At 41.1% G+C, this 27,811-nt stretch overlaps 1 protein-coding gene across 16 annotated transcripts in view; it reads right to left on the bottom strand.

Annotated features, from left to right (window-relative positions):
* FHOD3 (formin homology 2 domain containing 3) overlaps positions 1 to 27,811 on the bottom strand; it is a 471,758-nt gene that overhangs the window by 186,107 nt on the left and 257,840 nt on the right. For all 16 annotated transcript variants that reach the window (XM_045458615.1, XM_045458602.1, XM_045458603.1 and 13 more), the window contains exon 6: positions 10,476 to 10,570. In XM_045458615.1, the coding sequence (XP_045314571.1) occupies positions 10,476 to 10,570 (95 nt within the window). The remainder of the gene's footprint in view (positions 1 to 10,475; positions 10,571 to 27,811) is intronic.

Genomic DNA, 27,811 nt, shown 5'->3' with positions numbered 1-27,811 from the left:
ACAAAGGGGGTTAGAAAAACATGCTTCATTCTATTTGTTTCATTTTCCACTAAAAAGCATAGATACATGTTCTGGAAGTGGATGCTGGTTATTAAAACTGAATTAGAAATTGGTAAGATAACTTGACTTATAAAGCTTTGCCGCATTGGTTACCAGGTTACCAGAACTAAGAATATACGGACTGTTTTTAATTTTTTTTAATGTGTTTATTATTTATTTTTGAGACAGAGAGAGACAGAGCATGAGCAGGGGAGGGGCAGACAGAGAGGGAGGCACAGAATCTGAAGAAGGCTCCAGGCTCTGAGCCGTCAGCAAAGAGCCCGACGCGGGGCTCGAACTCACGGAGTGTGAGATCATGACCTGAGCGAAGTCGGACGCTCAACCGACTGAGCCACCCAGGCACCCTGAATATATGGACTATTTTAACAACAACAAAGAGTCAAACGACTTAAGATACTTTTAAGTCCTTCACACTTAAATACTTTATCCCAATGACATATCCTTGAGCTCAGAATCCCTGAGCCAGAAGCTCAGAATCGGCCCTGGAGCCTTTGTAACTGGTTATCAAACAGTCCAACAGATACCTCTGACCCTGAATCTGTCCCCTTCTAAGATGCTGCCTGCAAAATGAACTGGGTCTGGTCAGAAATACAGTGTGGGCCCAGGCAGATTATGGGAGTACAGAAGTCTGGGCCAGGGCTTTGTAGGTATCTGGCACAGGGAGAGGCATGTAGAGACCAGGGCTGGTGCCTCTGCCTGGACAGGAAGTCACCTGCACTAAATCCATGTGCTATGGCCTCCAGGCCTGATGGCTGACCTCCTTATGACCTGATGGAATTTGCAGAAAGGGAACCAAACTACATTTGTGATTCATGTAGTAGCCAAGTGTGAGCCTGGGAACCCTGTAAGTGTTTACGAGCTAATGGAGAGGAAATCTTGCAGAATGTAACACAGCAGAGTATTCAGAAGTAATTAAATATCAAAATAATAAAAAATGCTACCAGTGAACATTTTCTTTCTATTGAGATAAACTTCTGGGGCTTAGCAGGAGGTTTCTTTAAAGAACAATGAATAAAAGTGGACAAGGTCAGAAAACACCCTCTTTGCTAACTCTCTCTTAGGATACTCAATGTAATTATGAAGAGTTAGTTGATATGAGGGAACATATATGCACTGATATTGTTAACTAAGGAATACCAAAGCCTCTACACTAAACTACTGCCTTAAAGAACACCCTGGTAACATCTGCCAAATGAAGGAGGGAAATCAACAACTTTGGATACTTGTCCCGTTAGTGACATCCCTACTCTCAGATGCAAAATCTCATGTTCTAGAAGGCTACCTAACCTGTCACACGACTAATTTCTGAAAGACGTCAAAAGAAAACACAAAGGCCAATCTGATTCTTTCTGCTATACTATGGGGAGTCCCATCTTTCCCTCCGGTGCAAACACGTAAGCCTTGGGGAAATGCTACAAATATTCTCTCACGAGCTATAATCAAGGTTAAAGAGCTTTCATAAGTAAATAATCAGCCCTGGAAACATGACAGAGGACACCACAGCCAGCTCCCATCTCCTTAGAGTGGGTGGAGGAGGGCTGGCCGGTGGAGAAAGGCTGTGGGGAGCAGGGTTAGCAGTGCTGGCAAAAGCAAACCTGAGCTGATAGGGCCACTCCCAGGCTGGCTCGCAGAAGCCGACACTTCCTCCGGTTCTCTAGCCCATCCAACTCTCCCAGAGCGTTGCTTCCCAAGGAACAGCACATGGGCTGCTCTGGGATGTCTGCATCACCCCCAGATATTCTCCCGTCTTAGAACCACCCATCCCTAGTCTCTCCAGAATCTAGAACACAGCTGCTAGTCCTTGACCAAATGCCCTGAAAAGGCAGAAAGGTCAAAGTCCCCTGCTTCTGTTTCTCTTGCTCATAGGGGATCTTGCTTGCAGAAATTAGTAAGCTACAATTCCAGGTTATTCACAAGCCTCTTTAGAGTTATGGTTCCTACCGCCTATCAGCTCCCTGAAGATGATCATCTCAAAGTGGATTAAAGACACTGCTGTCCAGTCCTGTGGCTGGAGAGCCTTTCTGGACCAGATGCCCTCGGCACGCTGGCTCCTGTAAGGTCTGGCTTGAATCTCTGGTCTCTCTCCCTGACATCTTCATAAAATAACAATGAGTCAAACTAGGTCTTCTCTTTTTTTTTTTTTTTTTCTTTTTCTTGCCCTGAGATTATCCTCATATGGACATCCAAGAGATCATATAGGTGAGAATTAGTTTTCCAGTCATATGTACCCAAATAACCAGAAGGACAGCAACTGCCCTAAGGGGAAAAGAGCCCTTTGTGTCCCCTATCTCTCTAACACAAATATTACTTGAACATTCCATTGAAACTTGTAGAATTTTTAAAATTCTTACCTAATGGAACAACGATAAACATGGAAAAACATTCAAACACAACCTCATTTACTAAACATGTTAACATCAAGTTAGTAACAAAGCTCTTTAAACATTATAGCATCAAACAAATTAACACAAGAAAAGTCCAATGAATTTAGTACATTTCTATAACTATTACATAAGCATTTAACATGTTTTTAAAATAGTATGATGACCCAGGAAAATGCTTGTAATATAGTGTTAACTATGTAATAAAGTTTTAAAAAATTAGAAGAAAATGTACAAAGTTAGTCGTTGAATCTATATAGAAGTATTTCAGGTGATTTTTTTCTCTTTTTGTATTTCTAAAGTTTTATACAAAGAGTATATTACACTTACGATCATAAAAAAATCAAAGTTTTACAAACGCGAAGTCCTCAAGCCTGCTGTCAAGAAAGTAAGCAATCAACAGGGGTGCCTAGGTGGCTCAGTAGGTTAAGCATCCAACTCTTGATTTAGACTCAGGTCATGATCTCACATTTCTTGAGTTTGAGCCCCACATCAGGCTCTGCACTGACTGTGCAGAGTCTGCTTGGGATTCTCTCTCCGCCTGCCTGCCTGCCTCTCTCTCTCTCTCAAAAATAAATAAACTTAAAAAAAAAAAAAAAGAAACTAAGCAATCAACAGACAGATTTAACTTAACTTTGGAACTCTATGATGTACAACAATCGATATGTTAAAAATTCTGCTGGAAAAGGTGGACAACGTGCATGAACAAATGAGAAATTTCAGTGGAGGGAAACTAGAAAGAGTCAGATGGAAATGCTAGAAATAATAAGCACTGTAAAAGACATAAAGAATGTATTTCTGAAGTTCATCAGGAAGACTTAATGAAGACAAGCTGAGCAAAGACAACAGAAACTGCCCAAGATGCAACAAAGGAAAAGAGAGTGAATCAGTTTTAACCATGTGAAGCATATTTTGATGTCAATCACAGACGACACATTAAAGCCCCAAACTATCCCTTCCCAGACAGAAGCCAGATGCAAGAACATCTTTTTTTTTTTTTTTTTTTTTAATTTTTTTTTTTCAACGTTTATTTATTTTTGGGACAGAGAGAGACACAGCATGAACGGGGAGGGGCAGAGAGAGAGGGAGACACAGAATCGGAAACAGGCTCCAGGCTCTGAGCCATCAGCCCAGAGCCCGACGCGGGGCTCGAACTCACGGACCGTGAGATCGTGACCTGGCTGAAGTCGGACGCTTAACCGACTGCGCCACCCAGGCGCCCCCAGATGCAAGAACATCTTAACAAGCATCCTGCTGAAGGGAAAATGATTCAAATGAAGGTACACAATCTCAATTTCTTCATGTCAAGCTCCAAAGATGCAGAAATTAAAAATCTTGGAAAACTATGTCCCTCAAACAATAGCACATCTGATGTTCCATTGGAGGGATAACAGGTATTCAAATAATGGCTTATCAACATGGCAACTATATTTTACTTTTCACATTTGAGCATATAAATTAATATACTCCTGCATAATACTTTTAAGAATAAGTGAGAATAACATGTGATGTTCTGAGAATTTACAATGCAGGCATCTCACACAATGCAAAGTTCATGTCCCAATTTTGAGAAAGAAGGATTATAGATGAAGCTGAAAAATTTATATCCTACATTTCATTAAACCTTCTAACTGATCCCTGGCAACATGCTCCAAAAGCTTTCTGGATGAAAGTCTCATAAGCACTTAGAAAAGAGAGAGAGACACCTGGGACCAGCAGTTTCCAGGTGAGCAGGTTCTGGCAAGCTGAGGCCACCTCCTTCTTTAAACAGGAGGTTGAGGGAAAAGAGATGTTGATTTACAACACTGGACACTTGTTTGCAGATACAAGGCTCAGTGTTCTACCTATTCTTCACTATTATTATCCCCGTTCTATCATTTATTAAACCCATTCTACAGATGAAAAAGCAATCCACCCAAAGGATCATACAAGTGTATTTGGTCTCAGGGATCTGCACTTAACAGCAGATGCAGCATACGTTGACTTTGGCTTTGGAACTCAATGAAGAAACGAGGCTGGATGATCAGAGTTCAGCACCTTCCCACTAAAATGGTCTAAAAATGACTATCAGTGTCAAGCTGCAAGCTGCAAGGGCTTATGCATTCCTTGGCTATATCGATGTTTTGGTTAATGGCAGAGAAATTCTGCTCATTAAATTTATGTTAAATAAAACTAGGACTGGGGCGCCTGGGTGGCTCAGTTGGTCGAGTACCAACTTTGGTTCAGGTCAGGTCATGATCTCCCAGTTTGTGGGTTCAAGTCCTGCATCGGGCTCTATGCTGACAGCTCAGAGCCTGGAGCCTGCTTCAGATTCTGTGTCTCCCTCTCTCTCTGCCTCTCCCCTGCTCATTCTCTTGCTCGCTCTCTCTCAAAAATAAACTAAAAAAATTTTTTAAACAAAAACAAAAACCCTAGGACTAACAGTTAACATGATGAATAGCCAAAGCAAAACGCAAAATCATCTTAAGGCTGGAACTCTGATGATACCAATGGGGAAAAAATGCAAAGCTCGGCATCTAGGTGTAAGTCAATCACGGAGATGCAGAATGGAAGAAGCTGGCATATCAAAAACAAAAACCCTGGGAAGTTTAGGGCATTATCAGTCTAATTTGAGCTAGCACCCAGGGCTGCCGGTGAAAAGCCTAATCAATCAAAAGTGGGATGTGTAGAAGAAGGATGCTATATCCAGTATGATGAGGAACTGCAAATTATGTCACCAACGACTATCTGTGGAAACAATCAAGCTGAGCTTGGACAGGGTGACATGCTAACTGCCTTTAAATACTCAAAGAGTTTCCAGGGAGGAAGTGACATTGTGTTGCTCCAGAAAGCAGTGCATGGTGTTTAACGCAACAAGAGGCATCCCTGGAAAACCCACGAGGAGGCGGGGTTTTTTGTTCATTTTTTTTTTTTAATTTACATCCAAGTGAGTTAACATCTAGTGCAACGATTTCAGGAGTAGATTCATTAATGCCCCTCGCCCATTTAGCCCCCCCCCCCCACAACCCCTCCAGTAACCCTCTGGTTGGTCTCCATATTTATGAGTCTGTTAATGTTTCATCCCTCTCCCTGTTTTTATATTATTTTTGCTTCCCTTCCCTTATGTCCATCTGTTTTGTATCCTAAAGTCCTCATATAAGTGAAGTCATATGATTTTTGTCTTTCTCTAATTTCACTTAGTATAATACCCTCTAGTTCCATCCACATAGTTGTGAATGCCAAGATTTCATTCTTTTTGATTGCCAAGTAATACTCCATTGTGTGTGTGTGTATACACACACACACACATATACACACACCACATCTTCTTTATCCATTCATCCATCGATGGACATTTGGGCTCTTTCCCTACTTTGGCTATTGTTGATAGTGCTTCTGTAAACACTGGGGTGCAATGTGTCCCTTCGAAACAGCACACCTGTATCCATTCAATAAATACCTAGTAGTGCAACTGCTGGGTTGCAGGGTAGGTATATTTTTAATTTTTTGAGGAACTTCCATACTGTTTTCCAGAGTGGCTGCACCACTTCGCAGTCGGAGGTGTGGTCTGTTTAACGTCAGAGAGGTGGATGCTCTGACATCCACAGAGGACAGAGAGGAAGGCTTCCCACCAATTCCAGGGCCCAACAGTAACACTCCCTCTGCCTCTAGAAGTATCAGGAATGTGGCTGGTGAACATCAGCAACATCTTTAACAAGACTTCACCATTTCTTCAAGGCCAGGATTCCATGTTATGTTACGTAACTCAAAAAGAGCTTCAGATCTAACTCATATGTGGGGCATCTGATGGATCAGATGCCATGCCAAGGGCTTGAGACCAAAGGGTGCACTCAATCTCCTCCCCTCCTCCTGGAGCAAATGGCACTATGGAGGAACCAGCTTAGCTGCCCTTGTGGACACTGCCTTCACCTCAAAACCAGCATGTCAGGTGCCTGGGTGGCTCAGTTGCTTGAGCGTCCGACTTCAGCTCAGGTCATGATCTCACAGTTCGTGAGTTCGAGCCCCAAGTCAGGCTCTGTGCTGACAGCTCGGAGCCTGGAGCCTGCTTCAGATTCTGTGTCTCCCCCTCTCTCTGCCCCTCCCCTGCTCACTCGGTCTCTCTCTCTCTCTCAGAAATAAGCATTAAAAAAACCCAAAAAACAAAAAAACAGTATGTCAAAGCTCTCCTGCCAACGAATCTCAATGTCCAACTTCTCTACTCCTACCAGAGGCAATGCCAGATTCCTGGCCACTTCGATTCAAAGCTGTGACCCTATCTTTGCTTTTACTTATCTATATCCAGAAACCCAAACCGAGGAAGCTATTCCTCAAGATGTCCCCATATCTCCATTATTCGGTTTCCCCTGCAACTTGTGACCAGGTGTCACCACCTCACAGCTTTGCTACTGTGCGAGCATGCCTACCTCCAAACCATCAAAAAGGAAGTCCAGAGATCTGTGATCAGCAACCTGGGGCACAGCTGAAAAAAATTAGATTCCGTGGGGGTAGGGGGCAGAAAAAGAGAGAGCAGGCTGAGCCAAGGTGGACAGCAATCCAGAGAGGGAAGATTCCATGACTACAACAAGAGGCATCCCTGGAGAACCCACAAGGAGGTGGGGGACCCTGGGCCTCCCCATAGGCCAGAAGGAGATCTATAAAGAGAGACGGACTTTCTGTGTTAGAGCGAAAGGCCATGCTGTACAAGCTGAATCATTTCACCCCAATTTATTGCCCTTCAGATGTATGAAGAGAAAAAACTCCATACTGTGTGAGAAGTCAAGAGATGGGCATCTTCTCCCTACCTCTGACTGCGGAGTTTAAAGACGGGCTTTTGTAAATAAAATGAAACACTTCATTGAAAACACTTTCTTTTCTTTCTTTTTAAAAAGTAATTATTTGGCTGCAAATGCATAATTTTCTCCTCTGGCTATGAGTCTCAAATATCTGCAAATATGCATTGCATAATGACCCTCTGGCAGGCTGCAAAATCACATCTTGTTGCCTTTCATGGAAGGAAAATGAACAATTATGAAAACAGAAGGACAAGGTTTCTCTAACCCAAGATTTCATTTATCAGCTCCATTCCTGTTTAAGGCCAAAACAATACGAACTCAAGGTAAACCTTTTAGGTTCTGAGAAATCAGACTCTTAGTCAAAAGAAAGCCCTAGGACCTCTGGCTTTCCAGATTTCTTAATTTGAACTTGGAAAACCTATGTGTAAGGAGGGGACAGAGGCTTCCTTCCCCAAACCTAACGGTCTCAGGTCTGTGCACCCATGTTTCTTGCAGATACCTTACTATCTAGACCTGGGGGTAAGGGGGATGTCAGGGGCCTCCATTACTGGTTTTGCAAATAAGAGGTGATCTCATCAGAACTACACTGAAAATCAATCTGCTGGCTGCTCCCACTGCTGACTTTCAGCCACCAGCCTGGAACTGAGCACACCCTGCAGAACACAGCGAGTCCTTTAGCTGACATCACAGTGGGTGGATATAGGCTGCGAGTCACCCATGGTCCCCCTTCTAACAACACTGTAAGTTCCAAGGCTCAGGCTGACCATGGGCTCTATTTTCTTGTCTTCATAGTGACCGGCTCAGTGCTGAGCACAGGAGTTGGAGACTACTATGGACCCTCCTTTGAAAAATCAAAGATGGAGAAAAAACCAGCACCGATCCAGTGCCGATGCCCCATGTGGCTGGGGAGGAGGAGAACACTCCACCTCAGACAGAGGCCTCAGGGAGAGATGCCCAGGGTCATGAACACTATGTGAAAGGAGGCTGGGAAAGCATAATTCCTACAAACTTATTCTTGAAGACTTCTAATTTTAGGATTTCTCCATGTTACACAGAAATGCAAGAAGGAGGTTCCTTTCATTTGCTTTTCTTAAAAGAATGATTCCAAAGAAAAATCAACAGCATGGTGTTGCAACACCAAAGACTGAGTCCTCCTCCCATCTACTGAGCAGAGAAATGATCACTGTTGGGCCTGTTTCCTCTTTCTCTTCTCCTCTTTTTCTTTTCCTCCCCTGGGATCTCTCCTCTCACTTGTCTCCATCTCCCTGTCTTCCCTCCGTGACATTCCCTCTGTATCCTCGCTTCTTTTCTCCCGACCCACCACCTAGATCTTGCCTTCACTCTATGCCCTTCTTGCTGATGAGCTAAAAGATGGTCACTTTTCCTACTGTAAGTATGTTAGGTTTTATTTCCTTTTAGAAATAGAGCTGGCTATTGGTGTTTTATCATGACTATAAATAAAGCTATGAAGATTTATTTGTCTCTAACATGTACCAAAAGTCCATTTCTATCACAGAATCTCCTCCCATCTCCCTAGATTGTGGGGTCTTCGAGACCATCCATGGAACCTTGGGAAGGGAGCAGTTTCCAAATGAACATGAAGCTTGGGGAGGGTTCCCAGCATAAGGAAAAAAACAGAAAACACTGAAACAGGATATGAGATATAAATCTTCCCTCAGCCTGGCTAAACCAACCTAGTAAAGCCAGCATTTCATTCAGCATCTAAGGTCACCTACAGCAGTTTGTAAATAGATTCATTTTCATTTTCCATAGAAGACAAAACCAAAAACAAGAGAGAGAGAGAGAGAGAGAGAGAGAGAGGAGAAAAAATTATTAGCCTTCTGAAAGAAACCATGGCTATTTCTATTATGAAATGGGGAAAAAAATCGATCATCAATATGAGAAAAAGGAAAACTGAGAAGGAGATGTAAGGGTCAACCAAGGATCTGGGATGCAATGAGTCCTGCGTATCGGGGCCATCCACGGAGAAAAGGCCCTTCTCACGACACAAGGGCACCATCACCAGGACGATAAACCTCAAATGGAATCTGTTCTCGACACAAAGTCAAATCAGGGCTGAGTGTTCCTGAAGCACAGCAGAGTCTTTGGGAAGCAGGTAACAGGAGAGGTCAGGCCAAGGGATAAGACTCACCACCATGAGCTCGTCGCTGGCGCACACCAGCCTTGAGTGGCTCGCCAGAGTGGCGGTGGCAGTGAGGACAGGGATGGGAGCCATTTAGGGTGACCACGTGCTCTCCAGAGACCCCTCCCCCCCACAACATTATGTTGATCCTGTGACCTGTGCAAGTCCTCTAGTTGCCCCATGCAGGCCCTCTAGTTGCCCCTCTACCTGACCCTGTTGCCCACTATAGTCAATTTCATCTCCTCCATGCTGCCCCACCCCACCCTCGCCCCAAAAGCTGACCACACTCCAGCCTGATCCACTTGTACCTACTCAGGACAGGATCCCTTCTTACTCTTCCTCAATCCCCCCTCCAAACGGCCCCTCTCGTGGCCCCACCTGAGGATGCAGGGGGGACCATGTCAGAGCCTTGCCCAGCTCAAGTGACAGGGTAGGTCTGCCTTGTTGGGGCACTTCCCGAGTGTGGGGTTCACAGCCAAGTCATGGATGTATCAGGTTATCACATGCCAAGATCCATGGGGGAAATCAGAGGATTCTCCCAACTAAGCACTCTTTTTCTCAACTACAAAATGGGGATGATGTTATTTATCTCATCACGGTCTCATTTATCTCATCACGGATTAAAGGAGATAATGCTTATAAAACACCTACTATGGTGCCTGGGGCCTGGTCAGTCTTTACTAACTGCTACTTTTATAACTGATGGTAGAGTTGAAAGGTGGTCTCAAATTCCTTCAACTACACAGAAGAATATGCACATACATATGCACAACACACAAATATGTCCTTATGTAACTGAACATAAATGAACATGAAATGAAACAGGTAAGATTGATACTATATCTCTAGCAAAATTTTTAAATTAAACATTAAAAACTAGAGGTGCCAAAAGCATCTGATTAAAGCTTGAAAGAAGAGAACATAAAATGCATTAAAACTTCATAAACTTTTGCAATTTGAATGTATTTTAAAATCTGTAAAATAGTCATCCTCACTTCTGTTACAAGGCTGGAACCAAGCTAAACAGAATTTCTTTCCACAAAGCCATCTCAGAGAAAACAAAAAGAAAGTTATATGATATGCAAACCGAGTAAAAGTTCGACCATAACCTGCTCTTACCTTTGACCCAATGAGCGTGTACAGCCACTGAATGGTTTCATTGTGGTTTATTACTCCATTCATCCCATCCACATACAACATAATCTGGCCCAAAGCTACAGAAGAGAAGAGAAAAAGGAGGAGACGTTATGGTTTTATATGTATATGCAATCTTCAGTGATCATAATGTCGGTTGAGATTTTCATATTTTAAGTGCACGGTGTGTTACAAACTGAATCTGAAGAGATTTCCTGAGCTCTTCTGAAATTAGCTAAATCTCATCTCAGAGAGAAAGTCTTGACCATGGCAGAGGAAGCAAGGGCTATTCCTGGTGTCTGGAAGATGCAATTAAGGTACCAAATACAGTGATTGTTGTTTCTGTGTGTCTTGATGCATAAATGCATGCTTTTATGTTTCTATATCTGTGTGCAGTCCCAGACGGGGCAGCCATACCCCCGGGACGGTGTCTGGATTGTGGCCTCCCACTGGGGCCAAGAGGAAAATTCAAGTTTTTAAAAGCAACCTGGCAGGTCTCAGGTGCTATGCAACCCTCCTGATTATCATTTTAATCCTTTAGATAAGAGATAAATACGTATTTTATTATTTGTAATTCCTTTGAAAGACTGTTCAGATTCTTTTAAATGTCAGAAAGCATGAAAAAAATAATTTTCAGACACCAAGTCCCAAATTCTTAGTTAAGGAAAAGACAGTCACTGCATATTATCATTTTTCACCAGAAAGAAAAGATAGGCCATATTACTGCCTTGTAAAAAAAAAAAAAAGTATTAACTCTTATTTTTCAGTTCCCTTAATACCAAAATCACTTGGATTCTAGATAATGAACAAGTTACATACATGACATAAATAGGCTTTCTTAAATCACAGGTGACCTCCTAAATCCTTTCACCCATCATTAATTGGCACAGGATTAACATTTTCAGGCAACATTTTTTTTGTGTGGTCACAGGGCATATCATTTTAGAAAAGTGGAAAATACGGAAGAGTGAAGTGAAAATAATTCAATAATGCCACCATAATTCTAGGATAATCATTCTTAACACACAGATATATTTTCTTTTATTCATTATACGTGCACACATACACATGTTTATATGTAGGTTGTAGGAAAATGGCGCTGAATGAAAAGAGTAAAACATGAAATAGTGAGCATACACTAATTCCAAGCATAGAAATATATGTGTGATGTCAGAAAATACTTTCCTAGCCAACAAAAGATCAAATAACAAAAACACACAATTGCTGTGAGAAAAAGGATGCTCTTAAACATGCAAAAACTCAAATTTTCAAAAAACTGAATATATACTTGGCACAATAAACACTACATTTGTGAAAATAACTGATTAATATTCTACTTATTGGTGCAACACTGGAGATACTCCTGTTAAAATCAGGAAAATTAAAAGATGGTACCCACTAAGCCCCATGATTATTTAGCCCTGTTATAGAATTTCAGGCAAATTTAAAAGACATGAGAATTAATGAGGGGTAGGAAGGTTGGAAATGAATATATAATACTGTCATTCTTTGCAAGAAATATAGACCTGATTAAAAATTCATCTACAGAATTAACAATGAAGAGATCACAGTTACGACCACTTTATCATCTTCATGAGAAAGGTGTATGTAACATACAAAGAAAATCAAAGTTTAAGGTAAAGAAATAATAGATAAACAGCCGTATGATAGTATGATAAAGGCTTAGATGATTTACTGTATACACAATTCATACAAATTTCTAAGAAAATACTAAATGCCAAGAGAAAAAAGTCAAAAGCATTTCGTAAGACAGACAACAAGCTATTCTACAATAACACACCAATTTGTCCATCATCACTATAATAAAAAAATTAAAAAGATAATGAGGTAGCGTTTTCTGTTAAATCAGCAGAGGTATTTTTTTAAAAGAAATAATTAGGTATCAAATGCTTAATAAGAGGTTCAACAAGTAACCTCACACATTACAGGTGGCAAGGCAAACTGATACAAATCCTGTAATAAGGCTACTCAGTGCTGTCATTGCTTTAAAATAATTTCATTTAATGCCCACTGTGTGCCAAGCTCTAAGGGGGCACTTGAAATGTTACTCCCATTTGACAGAGGGGAAAAAAACACAAGGCTCTTGAAAGTGCAGGAACTACTCTACAAACCCCATTGATACCAGGGGGGCCTGGGTGGCTCAGTCAGTTAAATGACCGACTTTGGCTCAGGTCATGATCTCATGGTTTGTGGGTTCGAGCCCCCCGTCAGCTCTGTGCGGACAGCTCAGAGCCTGGAGCCTGCTTCGGATTCTGTGTCTCCCTCTCTCTCTACCCCTCCCCTGCTTGTGCTCTCTCTCTCTCCTTCAAAAATAAACAGACATTAAAAGACAAAACAAAACAAACAAACCATTGATACCAAGGGGCGGAGGCCACCTCCAGCCAGGGTAGGCAGGGTAGGTGGGCTCCTTTATGTCAGTACTGAGAGCCTTAAAGTCCTCTCTGAGCTCTTCCCCATCATGGTGATTTCAGGCATCTGTACTAAGAAAAAAACCCTTAAGTTAAAAAATAATAATAATAATAATAATAAAGCAGTGAAGACAGTCACTGAAGTGTCACCTCTATTAAAATGTTAACTAATACCTGGGACACTTGGGCAGCTCAGTCAGTTGAGCATCCCAATTCCTGATTTCAGCTCAGGTCATGATCTCGCCATTATTGAGGTCGAGCCCTGCACTGGCTCTGTGCTGAGCGGGCAGCCTGATTGGTATTCCTCTCCCCCACTCCCCTCCCTCTCCCCCTCTCTGCCCCTCCTCTGTTCTCTCTAAATAAACAGTACTAAAGTAAAATGAAATATTAACTAAGACCTAAATATCTATCATAGTTCTAGAACTCAGCTCTAGTAAATGACTGCATAGGTTATGTCCTAACCCATTAAATGCTTCTGATAAGATAATCAAAAAGTAAAAAATTATAAACATGACCTAATTCAACAAAACAGTCAAATCTTCATGCATAGGAGGGAAGGAAAATACATGAAATATTAAATATTAATTATTAAATATTAAATACATGAAATATGATTGGTATATGTTCTTTGGATATGTTTTTTTCCCTTTTGTATTTCTCACTATGGACATCTATTACATCTGTAATAGAGAAGTAAATAAATAGACAAGAACAAAATATGATTGTTTAATAGAAAGTATCAGGTGTTTTTCTTGGTTTTTAGAATTTATTTCCTAGCCCATCCCTCTCCATATACCTCCCTCTTTCAGAAAGTTACAGCCCACACCTTCAGGGAATAACGCTGAGAATTCAGCACATTCTACCCCCATTTTTTCCCTTTCCCCCTTTCTTTCCTCCTCTCCCACCCAAAACAAACTGGCAAATCTCCAGGGAAGGGAAGCGTGTGCCACTGTCCTCTTCCTATTCTACTTCACTGTTGAAGCAAATCCTCCGGCAGATTTTAATACTTTCTTCTAAATTGGCCTAAAGGCACGGGGGAAGCAATCTACCCTCTACCCTTTGGAGAGATGCACCCCTAAAGAGGACCTTGCCTCTAAGGCTGAAAAGCTAGGAATGAAGATTTTCACCCTAACAGCTCAGGGCCACCCACAATGCAGGAAGCCCAAAGGCCAAGGCCCTACTACAAAAGAAGATAGCAAAATGAGATTTAAAAGCTAACTTGAATTTCTGTAAGTTTTCTGTCAGCGGCTTCCCTCCAAGATTCTATTCTTATTGACAAATCACATGGAGGCAACTCACCAGAAAGTTCACGTCTAAGGGAATTCAAGTTTCTGATCACACCAATTTATCACATTTTGATCCTCAGAAGCTTTCCCACTAGATCTTTTGTATCCCAGCCCTAATGCGGAAGCACTGCTTGCTGTAAAATCCACTGCAGACACAAGAGGGCGCTAAATGGATTGAAGTGGGTTAACGCTGCTCTGATTCAACCACAAAAACCCACCAACCTAAATGTGGGCGGATGAAGAGAACTCACACAGAAAGAAAAAGTAGATGGCCTGGGTTGCGGGAGTCATGAAAATCAGTGATTTGCATTTTCAAAAAGAATGAGGAAGATGAGGACGTCTGAACGGAGGAGTGGGTAACAGCCCAGGTCTGAAAACAGAGTGCTCAGGGCACTTGCTGTTCTGCTGCTGTGGAATTCACTCTGGTCATACTTATGAATATTTGTGCTTCAGTTTCCTCATCTCAAAAGTGAGATAGTAAATATTATAGTATCTATTTTGCAGGGGTGTTGTAGGGATTGAGTTAGAACAATGCCTGACTCAGAGTAAATGTTCAATAAATGTTAGTCCTCTAAATTACCTCACTGAAGTCCATTATCCACTGAACAGAAGCACACATTGAAAGAATCTCAAAGACATGAAGTAGGAGAGTAGACCTTCTGCCTAATGCTAAGTCATAAAAATTTCCTCCAGTTTTCTCTAAAAATTTTATAGTTTGGGGGTGCCTGGGAGGCTCGGTTGGTTGAGCGTCTGACTCTTGATTTTGGCTCAGGTCATGATCCCAGGGTCGTGGGATCAAGCCCCACATGCTGAGCATGGAGAGTAAGAAATGGACAGACGACATGAATAGACACTTTTCTAAAGAAGACATCCAGATGGCCAAGAGGCACATGAAAAGATGCTTAATGTCACTTCTCATCAGGGAAATACAGATCAAAACCACACTGAGATACCACCTCACGCCAGTCAGAGTGGCCAAAATGAACAAATCAGGAGACTTAGATGCTGGAGAGGATGTGGAGAAACGGGAACCCTCTTGCACTGTTGGTGGGAATGCAAACTGGTGCAGCCGCTCTGGAAAACAGTGTGGAGGTCCCTCAAAAAATTAATAACAGATCTACCCTATGACCCGCAATAGCACTGCTAGAAATTTACCCAAGGGATACAGGAGTGCTGATGCATAGGGGCACATGTACCCCAATATTTATAGCAGTGCTTTCAACAATAGCCAAATTATGGAAAGAGCCTAAATGTCCATCAACTGGTGAATGGATAAAGAAGATGTGGTTTATATATACAATGGAATACTACTTGGCAATGAGAAAGAATCTGGCCATTTGCAGCAACATAGATGGAACTGGAGGGTATTATGCCAAGTGAAATAAGTCAGGCAGAGAAAGACAGATACAATACGTTTTCACGCATATGTGGATCCTGAGAAACTTAACAGAAGACCATGGGGGAGGGGAAGGGGAAAAAAGAAAGCTACAGAGAGGGAGAGAGGCAAACCATAAGGACTCTTAAATACTGAGAACAAACTGAGGGTTGATGAGGGATGGGGGAGAGGGGAAAGTGGGTGATGGGCATTGAGGAGAGCACCTGTTAGGATAAGCACTGGGTGTTGTATGGAAAACAATTTGACAATAAATTATATTTAATATAAAAAAAGAAGATTCTCTCCCCCTGCCCCTCCCCTGCTTATGCTTTCTCAAAATAAATAAGAAAAAAAAATAGAGATATCTACTATATGACAAAGTCATTATAATACACTTACATACACCTATACATATACACAATCCTTCTCAAAATATATAAAATTTTTTTTAAAAAATTGTAGTTTCAGTTATTTAGATATATAATCTGTTTTGACATAATCTTTGTGTAAATTGTGAGGTTTAGATTGAGATTCACTTTTTTCCCATACACATTTCCACTGAATCCAGCACCGTGTTTTGAAGAGACTATTCTGTTTTTATTTAACTGCTTTCACAAATTTGCAAAAAAAAGAAAAAAAAAAGTCAATTGGCTATGTTTGTGTGTCTCTATTTCTGGACTCTCTCTCTTCCATTCATCTATCCCTTTGCCAATACCACACTATCTTGAGACCATAGCTTTAGAGTAATTCTTATAATCAGGTAATAGGATTCCTACAATTTCACTCCTTTTCAAAATTCTTTTGGCTATTTCTTGTCCTTCGGCCTTTTCATATAAATGTTAGAAACAGCTTGTCTAAATCTACATAAAATCTTTCTGGAAATATTAGGAGAAATGTATTATAAACTTTAAGAACAGACATCCTTACTATGTTGACTTTTCTAATCCATGAACTATTTATTAATTTAAATCATCTGATTGCTTTCATCAGTGCTTTGTAGTTTATAACTACAGATTCTGTGTATGACTTTTTGCTAAAGTTTAAGGTTTTCACATTTTTTGGAGCTACTGGAAATTATATTAAAAAAATTTCCATTATCAACTCTTTATTACTCTCATATAGAAATAAAATTGATTTTTGTGTGTTGACCTCATATCCTGTAACTTTGCTAAATGTATTAATTCTAAGAGTTTTTAGGTTTTGTTCTTGTAGATTCCTTCAGACTTTCTACTTAGACAATAATGCTGTCTGTGACCAAAAACAATTTAATTTCTTCCTTCCCAATGTATATCTTCCTTCCTCCCCAGCCCCCATCTTGCCTAACTGTACTGTACAATGTTGAACAGGAGTGATAAAAGTAGACACCCTTGCCTTGTTCTCAATAATTTGAGGAAGGCATTTAGTCTTTCACAATCATGACATCAGCTGTAGTTTTTTTTTTTTTTACATTGTCCTTTATCAAGGCAAAAAAGCTCCCTCTAATTTCTAGTTTGCTCGGTTTTTTTTTTTTAATAAGTAAATGCTGATTTTTGTCAAATGCTTTTTCTATTTCAACTAATATCATGTGGATTTTCTGCACATAATTAATGTCGTGGGTTACACAGAGTGAACTTCAAATATTGAACCATCCTTGCATTCCCTCTTGGCCATAGTGCATTATTCTTTTTATATATTGCTGTATTTACTAATATTTGCTGAAGATTTTTGCTTCTTGGCTCATGAGAGATACTGGTTTATAGTATCCTATCTTTATCTCTTTTCCTATCATGGTAATTCTGGTCTTATAAAATGAACCATTTGGTGAAGCATCCTCTCCTCTTCTACTTTCTGGAAGAGACTGTATGATATTGGTTTTATTTTGTCTTTAAATGTTTACATTAACCAGGAAACTACCTGGGTCTGGAGATTCCTTTTTAAGATTAGTAACTGCAAGTTAAGTTTCTTTAGTAGACATTGTTAGTAACAGTTAAAAATAGGGCTACCCATTTTACCTTGGGTGAGTTTTAATAGTGTGTGGTTTCTAAGGAATTAGACCATTTCATCTAAGGTATCAATTTTAGGTGCTTAGAACAGTTTATAGTTCTTTTATTACTCATTTAATGTCTGTGGGGTCTATCATAATATACTGTCTTCATTCCAGATGTTGGCATATTGTGTCTTTTTTTTCCCATCATCATTGTCATTTTTTTCAAAAAAATCTATTTTTATTTTTGCTTCACTGTTTTATTTTGTTTCCAATTTTGCTAATTTCTACTCTTTATTATTTCCTTCCTTATACTTGCTCCAGTTTTTTTCCATTCTGTTTTCTTTTTCTTCCTCCTCCTCCTCTTCTTCTTCTTTTTTAAGTTTACTTATTTATTTTGAAAGAGAATGCCAGAGACAGAGAGAGAGAGAGAATATCCCAAAAAAGAATCTAAGAGTGAAGAGCCAGACGTGGAGCTCAAACTTATGAACCATGAGATCATGATCTGAGTGAAATCAAGAGTTGAACCTTAAACTGAACCACCCAGGCGTACCTTTATTCTGGTTTCTTAAGGTGAATGTTTGCATTATTTTTTCTAAGATAAGCATTTAATGCTAAATAGTTCCCTCCATGCATTATTTTAATCACATTTCACAATTTCTGCTATTTTGTTTTCAATTTGTTCAAAATATTTTCCAATTTCCATCAAGAAGTTCTAACATCGAAATTATTTAGAAGTATGTTAATTTCTAAGCATACAGAAATACACCTGTTATCTCTGTTATTAAAAAGTTCAATTCCATCATGGTCCGAAAACCTATCATATGGTTTCGTTTCTTTTAAAGTTGTTACGATCTGCCTTATGGCCCAGGATGTGGTCCATCTTGGTGAATGTTTTACCCACATTTGAAGAATGAGGATACTCCACTGTAGTTGGGTGGGGTGCTCTGAGATTCTCAATTGGAGTCAGTTGGCTGGGGGTGCTATATAGTTCCTCTATAGCTTTGCTGACTTTTAGCTGACCAGCTCTACTGATTACCGGAGAGGAATGCTGAACTCTCTAACTATAACTGATGATTTTCCATTTCTTATTTCAGTTAAGCTTCTGCTTTGTCTATTTTGAAGCTCTACAGTTTTTTTTCATTTCTGGGTGAACTGACGCTTTCATCATTATAATGTCCTTCTTTACTCCTTGCTTTTTTATCATTACTATGATGATGATGATGATGATGATGATGATGATGATGATGATGATTCTGGAGTCCACTTTCTCTGATGTTAACATGGACTTCTTTTAATTAACATTTGCATGGTATTTATTTCTGTTACCCTTTGCTTTTAAACTACCTATAACATTTTAATTAAAGTAGGTTTCTTTCAATTTTTTTTATTGTTTATTTTTTGAGAGACAAAGCTCAAGTAGGGGAGAGGCAGAAAGAGAGAGGGAGACACAGAATCTGAAGCAGGCTCTGGGATCCAAGCTGTCAGCACAGAGCCTGACGTGGGGCTCAAACCCACAAACTGTGAAATCGTGACCTGAGCCGAAGTCAGAGGCTTAACCGACTGATCCACCCAGGCACGCCCTAAAGTGGGTTTCTTGTAGGCAACATTTCATTGGATCCTGTGTTTTCATTTTGATTATCTCTGCCTTTTAAGTGCTATGAGTAAGCCAGTTATATGTAATTATTGGTGCATCTGAAGTCAGGTTTATCATTTCTAATCTGTTACTGAGCCCATCTAGTGAGCTTTTTATTTTGGCTATTTTCATTTCTATACTTTCCATTTGGTTCTTCTTTATATCTTCTATATCTTTCTTTACTTAGACTTTCTATCTTTCCATTTACTTCAATAGCATTGCCCTTTCCTTCTGATGCATTTTTAGACTGGCTGCTTTAAAAGTATTTAAAAAGTCTAGTATCTATGTTGCCTTGGCACTGGGGTGTGTTGATTTATCTCTTCCCATGCAAGTTGAGATTTTCCTATTTTATTGTATGCCAAAATAATTTTGGCTTATTTCCTGGACACTTTGAAAATTTTAAGACTCTGAATTTTGTTTAAATATTCCAGAAAATGTTGACATTTTTGTCTAAGCAGGAAATTAACCTGGTTCAACTCAAGACACAAGTTCTGACCTGTCTTTCATGGGCTGTGGTTCTAGCGCCAGTTCAGTTTTCAAAATTCTCACTGTGCCCTCTGGATTGTCCCACCCAGTGACTGGTTTGAGACTTGGGCATGACCTACCTTGTTGCTCCATTCCCACATTCTGTGGTATGCTGTTTAGGGCCAGATTCATGCATGTACAGTTTGTGTGAACACAGGGCTTCATGAAAAAAATCTTCAGGTAACTTTCCTGAGCTCCTCCTACATAACTCCTTGATACTTTTAGGTTCCCTGGGGTTCCCCCTCTTAGTCCTTCAGCCAGAAACCTGGGCCATTATATACCCTGATCTGCCACTTATTTTCTGTGACTGTGTCCATATCTGGAGTCAAGCTGTGGGAGAACCACGGGAAAGAAACAACATGTGTGCCTCCGAACCCTCTCATGACCACGGTTCTCCCTCCCAGAGAAAGTTTACGCCTTCCCTCCCTCTGAGTTTTGGGTGCTGCAGGCCCCAATTGCACACAATTACCATGGCTATTCTCACTATGGAGTCACCTAGGGGCTAGGGTGCAAGATAACACAGGAAAGGACAAGAAACATGGGTAGCTTTTTTACTCTGAGTGTCTGGAATCCTTTTTCCTCCTACTCAAGCCAAAAGCAGAAGGCTGCTTCTGGAACGCTCCCTGTCCATACCAATGCCCATTTCTGGGTTTCAGGCTGATTTGAGTCCAGACCAGAGAACACAAGAAAAATGTTAGAAGTACCATCAGTTCAATGCTATTTCAAAATCTAGACTTTTTCCTCCTCTGCCATTTACTCTTCAGGGCCCTCACGTAGTTGCCCTATGTTTTGCCCTAGCTTACACTTGTATTTAATGGGAGACATGGGATCGCATTTGCTTATTCCATCTCACCCAGAATCCAGTCTTCTCCCTGCTCTGCTTTTAGAACAAGAACCCCAGGGATGCTTGGGTGGCTCAGTCAATTAAGCATCCGACTTCAGTTCAGGTTATGGTCTGTCTGTGGGTTTGAGCCCACGTAGGGCTCTGTGCTGACAGCTCAGAGCCTGGAGTCTCCTTCACATTCTGTGTCTCCCTCTCTCTCTACCCCTTCCCCACTCACACTCTGTCTCTCTCAGAAATAAACATTAAAAAAAAAATTAGAGTAAGAACTCTAGCAGCGACATGGAAGGTGGCTTGGAGAGAGCAAGTCCTATGGGGTCTTGGCCTCTGGAATCTAACCCCATGGTTTTCAATACCTTCTCTCTTCTTCCTTTCTCTTTTCCCCTCCCTCCCTTATTTTTACTTTCCTTCTTTCCTTATGTTCATTTTTTTTTTTTCCTAAGTTGGAGGTCTTTTACTCCAAGAAGGCTTTACAAGGAATCATTGTCAACAGGTAATTCCCAGACACTTTACTGGATTTTGACTACTTCCCGCACCTTAACACTATCCCCCCAACCCCACCCCTGCAGTGGATCCCAAAGGGCCCTGTTAACAGCACACAGCACCCAATCACCCAGGCTAGATACTGGAGCTCTGGGTGAACCTGCATCTTCAAAGACCCTTACTGGGTTATGGAGCCAACCTAGTGAACCTGCACTGCTTCTTTAAGGAAACAAAACACAATAGAACATAGAATAAATTTCATTTATTCAGATAAGGACTATCTTTATTCTATTGTAAATCTGATTTTTTTTTTCCTGGAGGCGTCTGGCCACAAGAGTTTAGAATCTACTCTTCCAGATTCCTTCCCTTCCTTTATCCTCCACCTCTAAAGAGTCACCTGATTCCCTCATTTCTTCTGTGAAACAGGCTTCAAATACATCTTGTCTTCCCTTCATCCCTGCCTCAGGTCTGGCTTCTATGATCTTTACCAAATTGCACCAAATGCTGATCCCAGCTGGTGTCCCTACCTTGACTCCCACTCTTTAGGCTAATCCACGGTAGATATTATTACCATTCCATTTTCCAAAGCGTCAAACACATCAGCTAAAAGCTGGAAAACCTTCCGGCTCCCTCCTGCCTTAAGAGGGGGACTGGAACCCTCACCTCCCTAATCAACCTACCTGCCTTTCAGCTTCTTGCCCAGACCACCTGGGCTTCTGGGACTCTGAATCTTCTGCCATTATCTAAGGGCTTCAATGCTGAACCTATCAACCTTGAATTAGTTACCTGCACCTCACATTTAAGAGAAGTCATTACATATAAAATATACATTCATTCTACAAACCAGAGTTAGATGGAACTTTTCTTGAAGAAATTCTTATACATCAGAGAGGTACAAGAAAACAATCCCTAATTGGTTATTTGCCTTCTTATACGTGTCCTTCCTTTTGGCCCAAGTGCCAAAAAATGGAAGAAGCTGAAGGTGATTCCTTCCTGGCGGAGTCATCCTGACTTTTTCAACAAAGCACTCCAATGTTACTGCCCTGGGTAATCTTTTAATAAACCCTTCAACCATTCTTTCTTCTTATTCAATATTATAGTGAAATTTAAGGTCACACATATTCTAGAAACAGGTACAGAGATTCAAGAGCTGTATTAATCTGCTTAAGGGAGTTGGTTAAATTTAGGCCTAAGTGTTTTTAATGCAGTGTTGTTGTTGTAGTTGTTTAAAGTGCTGTTGTATCTATACAACACAAAGTGCTGTGTGATATACCTATATCACATAATTTACTATAAAACAACCCTTTTATGTACTAGACAAGGCTTCAGTTTGTAAACTAAGATATCTACTTGCATACTTGACCCTACAGTTCCATCATGAAACCAAAGATTCCTCCCACTGAAGTTTGACTATTTCAATTTACCATTCTACATCACCTTCCCATGATTTTTTTTTTTTTTTTTGCATGTTTGGGTAGCTTTTCATTTTGATTTGTAATTTCAAAATTACAAAAAGTTATAGGGATAGCACAAGCAACCCTTGTTTACTCACATACATTTTGCCCAAATTCATTAACTGTTCACATTGGCTACTGTATACTTTATCTTTGTATCAGCTTAAAATTTTTTAAATAAAAAAATGGGTATATTTAAGGTGTATAGCATGATGATTTGATACACACACACACAGGGAAATGATTACCATAGTCAAGCTAATTAACCTACCTCTTCACATAGTTAACATTCGTGTATGTGTGTTGAGATCACTGGAAATCTGCTCTCCCAGAATATTTCAGGAATTCAACATAGTATTAATTACAGTCATCATGCTTCTACATTACATCTCTAGACTTACTTATTGCACTTACCCATTCTTGATTTTCTTTTCACAAAAGCAGGAGGAAGGAAAGCCTATCCTCAGCCATTTCCTAACATCGGATATTTTACCATTTAAAAATGTGACTGCAAATTACTATTATTTATTTAACCCAAAGCACAGAAACCCAAACCAACTCTATGAAAAATTAAAGAAAAATTGCCTCACAACAAGGGCAACTGTCTGTGACCAACAATTATTAGTGGTCACAAAGGTATTTTCTGGAGGGGGGGGGAGGGTGACCTGTGACTTGCCCATTGGAAGTGAAGATAGATGTTGTCGTGTTCTTGGATACAATTCGTTCTTCCCGGAGGCAGATTTAAGCCCAAGACTGACACTGCTTTCTTCAAGCAGAACACAGTGGGTGCTCTGACAGTCTGCAGTGAGAGTTCTTAAATCAAAGTTATCTACAGAGAGGGAAAAACCACTACCACTAAAACCTTATCTTCTGAAAAGAGAATTCATCTGAGACACAAGACTTCAACTTATTTTAATCAGACCATTAGAACTCACTCTTCTTAATTCTAAATTGGATTTGCAGATCCCCAATTTCCATTATTCACCAAAGTCCGCAGTAAATAGTGAAAAGAGGTTAATAATGTGGACATTCTTGGAACTAAGTGGAGACCGTGGAGTCTGAGTTACTACCATCGTCGGCCCTAAATAGCAAGCCCGGGCCCAGTTTTCCCCAAGGGCAACTGTCAAAGAAATACTCTTTCGACACTGATTACTGCATGAAAATTAAGGAGAATAAGCTGCCAATTCTAGACTGGAGACAAGAATTTAATCAGCACAAAGAGCTCCAACAAGGTGTCAGAGTTTCAAGTCCCCTGCTGACATTTAGTAGTATTTGCAATGCAAATTTTCCAAAGCATTCTTGGAAAAATTACTAACCTCTCTTCACCCGTGAATGCCCCAAAGGTCCCCAAGATAAATTCTAAAATAAATCAGGACTAAGGGCCTCATTTGACACTTGTAAATTTAACGACTAAGTCTCAGATAAGGGAGGGCCTTTCACCCAGGCTCCCTAAAACAGGATCATTGGTGTGGTTCTTTCCGACAGACCTTCCCATCAGGTCATTACGCAGACAAGCCCTGTCCACATCCCCCTTTCCCATCTAAGACCACTCACACAGGACCAAATTGTTTCTGGCCGATTCCCTCACCTTCCAAACCCCAGCTTCTCATGCTGCACATTTTAAAGTAGCCCTTCCCCAGCCATCGCTAAAGAAACAGCCTCGTTGGGGCGCCTGGGTGGCGCAGTCGGTTAAGCGTCCGACTTCAGCCAGGTCACGATCTCGCGGTCCGTGAGTTCGAGCCCCGCGTCAGGCTCTGGGCTGATGGCTCGGAGCCTGGAGCCTGTTTCCGATTCTGTGTCTCCCTCTCTCTCTGCCCCTCCCCTGTTCATGCTCTGTCTCTCTCTGTCCCAAAAATAAATAAACGTTGAAAAAAAAAATTAAAAAAAAAAAAAGAAACAGCCTCGTTATAGCCAGGGCTGTTATGGCCTCGATCACCCCTCTGCTCCCTAACTTCTCTCAATCTCTGCCATTGTACATCCCCCCATTTTTTTAGATAAGGAGAAACCAAAGAAATGAAGAAAAGTTTAACACATTCGCATCTTTCGAGCTTCTAAAAATTTTTAACAGACCACTAATTTTTCTATGAAGAGTCACTCTAATGATGTGCTCCATGACGATCTCCCAGAACTCATAGGCAGTGACATAACAGCACATGCACACACCCTTCCTAAGGCGTCACAGAGCCAGAGATGAAATAAACCACAAACTGCACAGGCCCAGCAATGACTCCAACTTCCTGCTCATCTGAGGTGTTCCATCTAATTCTGCTTTTCCCACAGGGTCCCAGGGTGGCACCAGGAGTCTGTGTGGCAAGGCACTTGAGTGCCTCTGGGGAAGGAGCTCCTCCCCTGGGCTAGGGAGGGGACACACAGGAAGCAAACACAAGAGTACCACCCTCCGAGTGACTTACCTGTACACTGGGGTGACAGAGGCAATAGGCATGAGGCTTGGGGAGACCACTGAGACCCAAGCAGTGGGTGGGATGAAGTGGGATGGAGCTCATAAACACCCCAATTTAGAAACGGGTGGGGTTGGTAAAGCCTAATTAGAGAAGACTTCACAGAAGAGGGCAACATACCTCTTGCACCTTATACATAAGGTATAAGCCATACCTTAAACACTGGGGCACACTAACCTGCAAGGAAACAGAAAGCTTCTAGGACATGAGAAGAGAGAACTTACGTCAATGCTTCCCCTGATTTCTGCTTTCAGGACAGTGTAGCATCAAGGAAAACTTCTAGAACTTTCCATGTTGCCTCTGCCAATTGTGCCCAGGCTCCTAAGCCTCAATTCACACATTTCTAAAATGGAAGGAAAGTCCCACCTGGATCCCATGTTGTCAGGATGAAACAAGGTTATGTATTAGCCCAACACATGGCTGATGGTCCAGGAGTTCTCACCGATGCTGTTGTTTAACTACATCTCTCGACTTCAGCTCTGTCATCTGGGAGATGGAAGGGTTTAACCTAAAGACCTCCAAAGCCCTCCAGCTCCAAAATCCTACATTTTCATGACATTATAGCCCCTTGTGGGGACGTAATATGAAGTGTCTGGCACCAGGGGGAGCACTCCTAATGGGTGTTTATATATGCAGTCCCAGGCACCCGAGATCTGACTCCAAAAAAATCAGAAATAAATGTTTGGGCATCAGTTAAAGCAACCAGAGTATATTCTGGTACGCTAATTTTGTACTTCTATTTAGAATTTCAACACCTTTAAATTTTTAACTCCCTAAAAAAAAGCCTCAACTTATGAAACTTCCCAACTTACTAAAATTCTACCAACTACTAGTGAATCTGCATTAAAAGGGGACTTGCTACTGGCCTCCTGCATGGTGCTGGCCTTCTCCAGGGTGTTGCCTCTGCACCCCCTATAAAGCACCTATGCCCTGTAATTAAGTTGGCTCCCAGTATCTCAGGCAGTGAGCCTCTCCAGGGCTCTCAGGCAGGACTGCAGGAGAAAATCATTGCCTAGGAAACCTCAGTCGTTGCCTAGGGCCCCTAGGGCCCTACCTCCAGCACCTGATTTAATTGGTCCTGGGTGTGGACCCCGCATCCATGCTTGTCAAAGCTCCATAGGTGATTCTCCTGAGCAGCCAGGGATGGAAACCACTGGTAGATACTAAACTAAACCATTATCTAGGAGATGTGCTTGGGTTAGGCTCTCTCCTGGCTCACTCTCAGCACTTGTTTTTAAGCAAAGTCAAACTCAAAGGCAAACACAGGAAAAACCAAATTCCCACGTCCAATAGCCATTTTCCATGCTTTCCAACGGAGCAGAGGACTGTGGATAGGAACAAGGTGAATGACACTATTTTCTGCCAGCCCAACCTACTTCCTTCCTCCCCGAACTCCAAATTTCTAGAAAAGGCTTCCAGCACTCACCATGTTTGATTGACAGTTTCAAAGTTTCAACTTTTAAGCATTATTTTAAAATCATAACATTGTGTGGGGCACCTGGGTGGCTCAAGTCCCTTAAACATTCCACTTCAGCTCAGATAATGATCTCATAGTTTGTGAGTTTGAGTCCCATGTCGGGCTCTGTCCTGACAGCTCAGAGCCTGCAGCCTGCTTCAGATTCTGTGTCTCCTTCTCTCTCTGCCCCTCCCGTTTGTGTGCTCGCTTTCAAAAATAAACAAACATTGGGGCACCTGGGTGGCTTAGTTGGTTAATCATCCAACTGCGGCTCAGGTCATGATCTCACAGTTTGTGAGTTCAAGCCCAGCATCAGGCTCTGTGCTGACAGCTCAGAGCCTGGAGTCTGCTTCAGATTCTGTGTCTCATTCTCTCTCTGCCCCTCCACCACTGATGCTCAGTCTCTCTCTGTCTCTCAAAAATAAATAAATGTTAAAAAAAAAATTAAAAAATAAAATATCAAACTTCCTTTTAAAAATAAACATTAAAATAAAAATCGTAACATTGTGTAACGCAGTAATGTTTTTATTTTTATTTAAAAAAATTTTTTTAATGTTTATTTATTTTTTAGACAGAGAGACAGAGAGAGACAAAGCATGAACAGGGGAAGGGGTAGAGAGAGAGGGAGACACAGAATCCAAAGCAGCTCCAGGCTCTGAGCTGTAAGCACAGAGCCTGACGCGGGGCTCGAACTCACAGACCGCAAGATCATGACCTAAGCCAAAGTCAGAAGCTCAACTGACTGAGCCACCCAGGCGCCCCGTAAATAATGTTTTGAAATAAGAGAATCCTTTAGTTTCTTCTCAGAAGACGTTATTACTTTATTGCAGATCTCCGCAATGAGATTTCAAGGATGTTTTAAAAATGTGGATCCAGTGTAGGAGTTATTTGACTAGAACTTAAGTTCTTTGTAAGTATTACAAATTTGCCAAGTGTATTTTTATGATATTTTACACGTATTTTAGGACTAGAACAAAACCAAATATGCAAAACAGTCCAAGAAAACCTTTCTACTGTGACTCATCCATACTTGTAACCTGTTGCCTCTATACTGGGGATGTTCAAAGAAGGAAGAGAAAGAGAAATAACGAAACATCCTTTAAAGAGAAAAATAATCAAATCCCTTTTTTGACTGTAAATATCCAATCCAATATCGATATTCCAAAAAGCTGAAATAGATATGGATACCTTTTTAAAATTTTTTTAAATTTATTGATTTATGTTGAGAAACAGATGAGAGAGCGTGAGGGGGACAAGGGCAGAGAGAGAGAGAGAGGGAGACAGAGAATCCCAAGCAGGCTCTGCAGAGCACACAGCCCACGCAGGGCTCAAACCCACAAACTGTGAGATCATGACCTGAGCCGAAGTCAGACACTTAACCAACAGAGCCACCCAGGCACCCCAGTATCGATAC

The sequence above is a fragment of the Leopardus geoffroyi genome, chromosome D3, assembly GCF_018350155.1.
Source record: "Leopardus geoffroyi isolate Oge1 chromosome D3, O.geoffroyi_Oge1_pat1.0, whole genome shotgun sequence".
In the NCBI taxonomy this organism is placed as follows: Eukaryota; Metazoa; Chordata; class Mammalia; order Carnivora; family Felidae; genus Leopardus; species Leopardus geoffroyi.
This window is presented reverse-complemented; position numbering and strand designations above follow the sequence as displayed.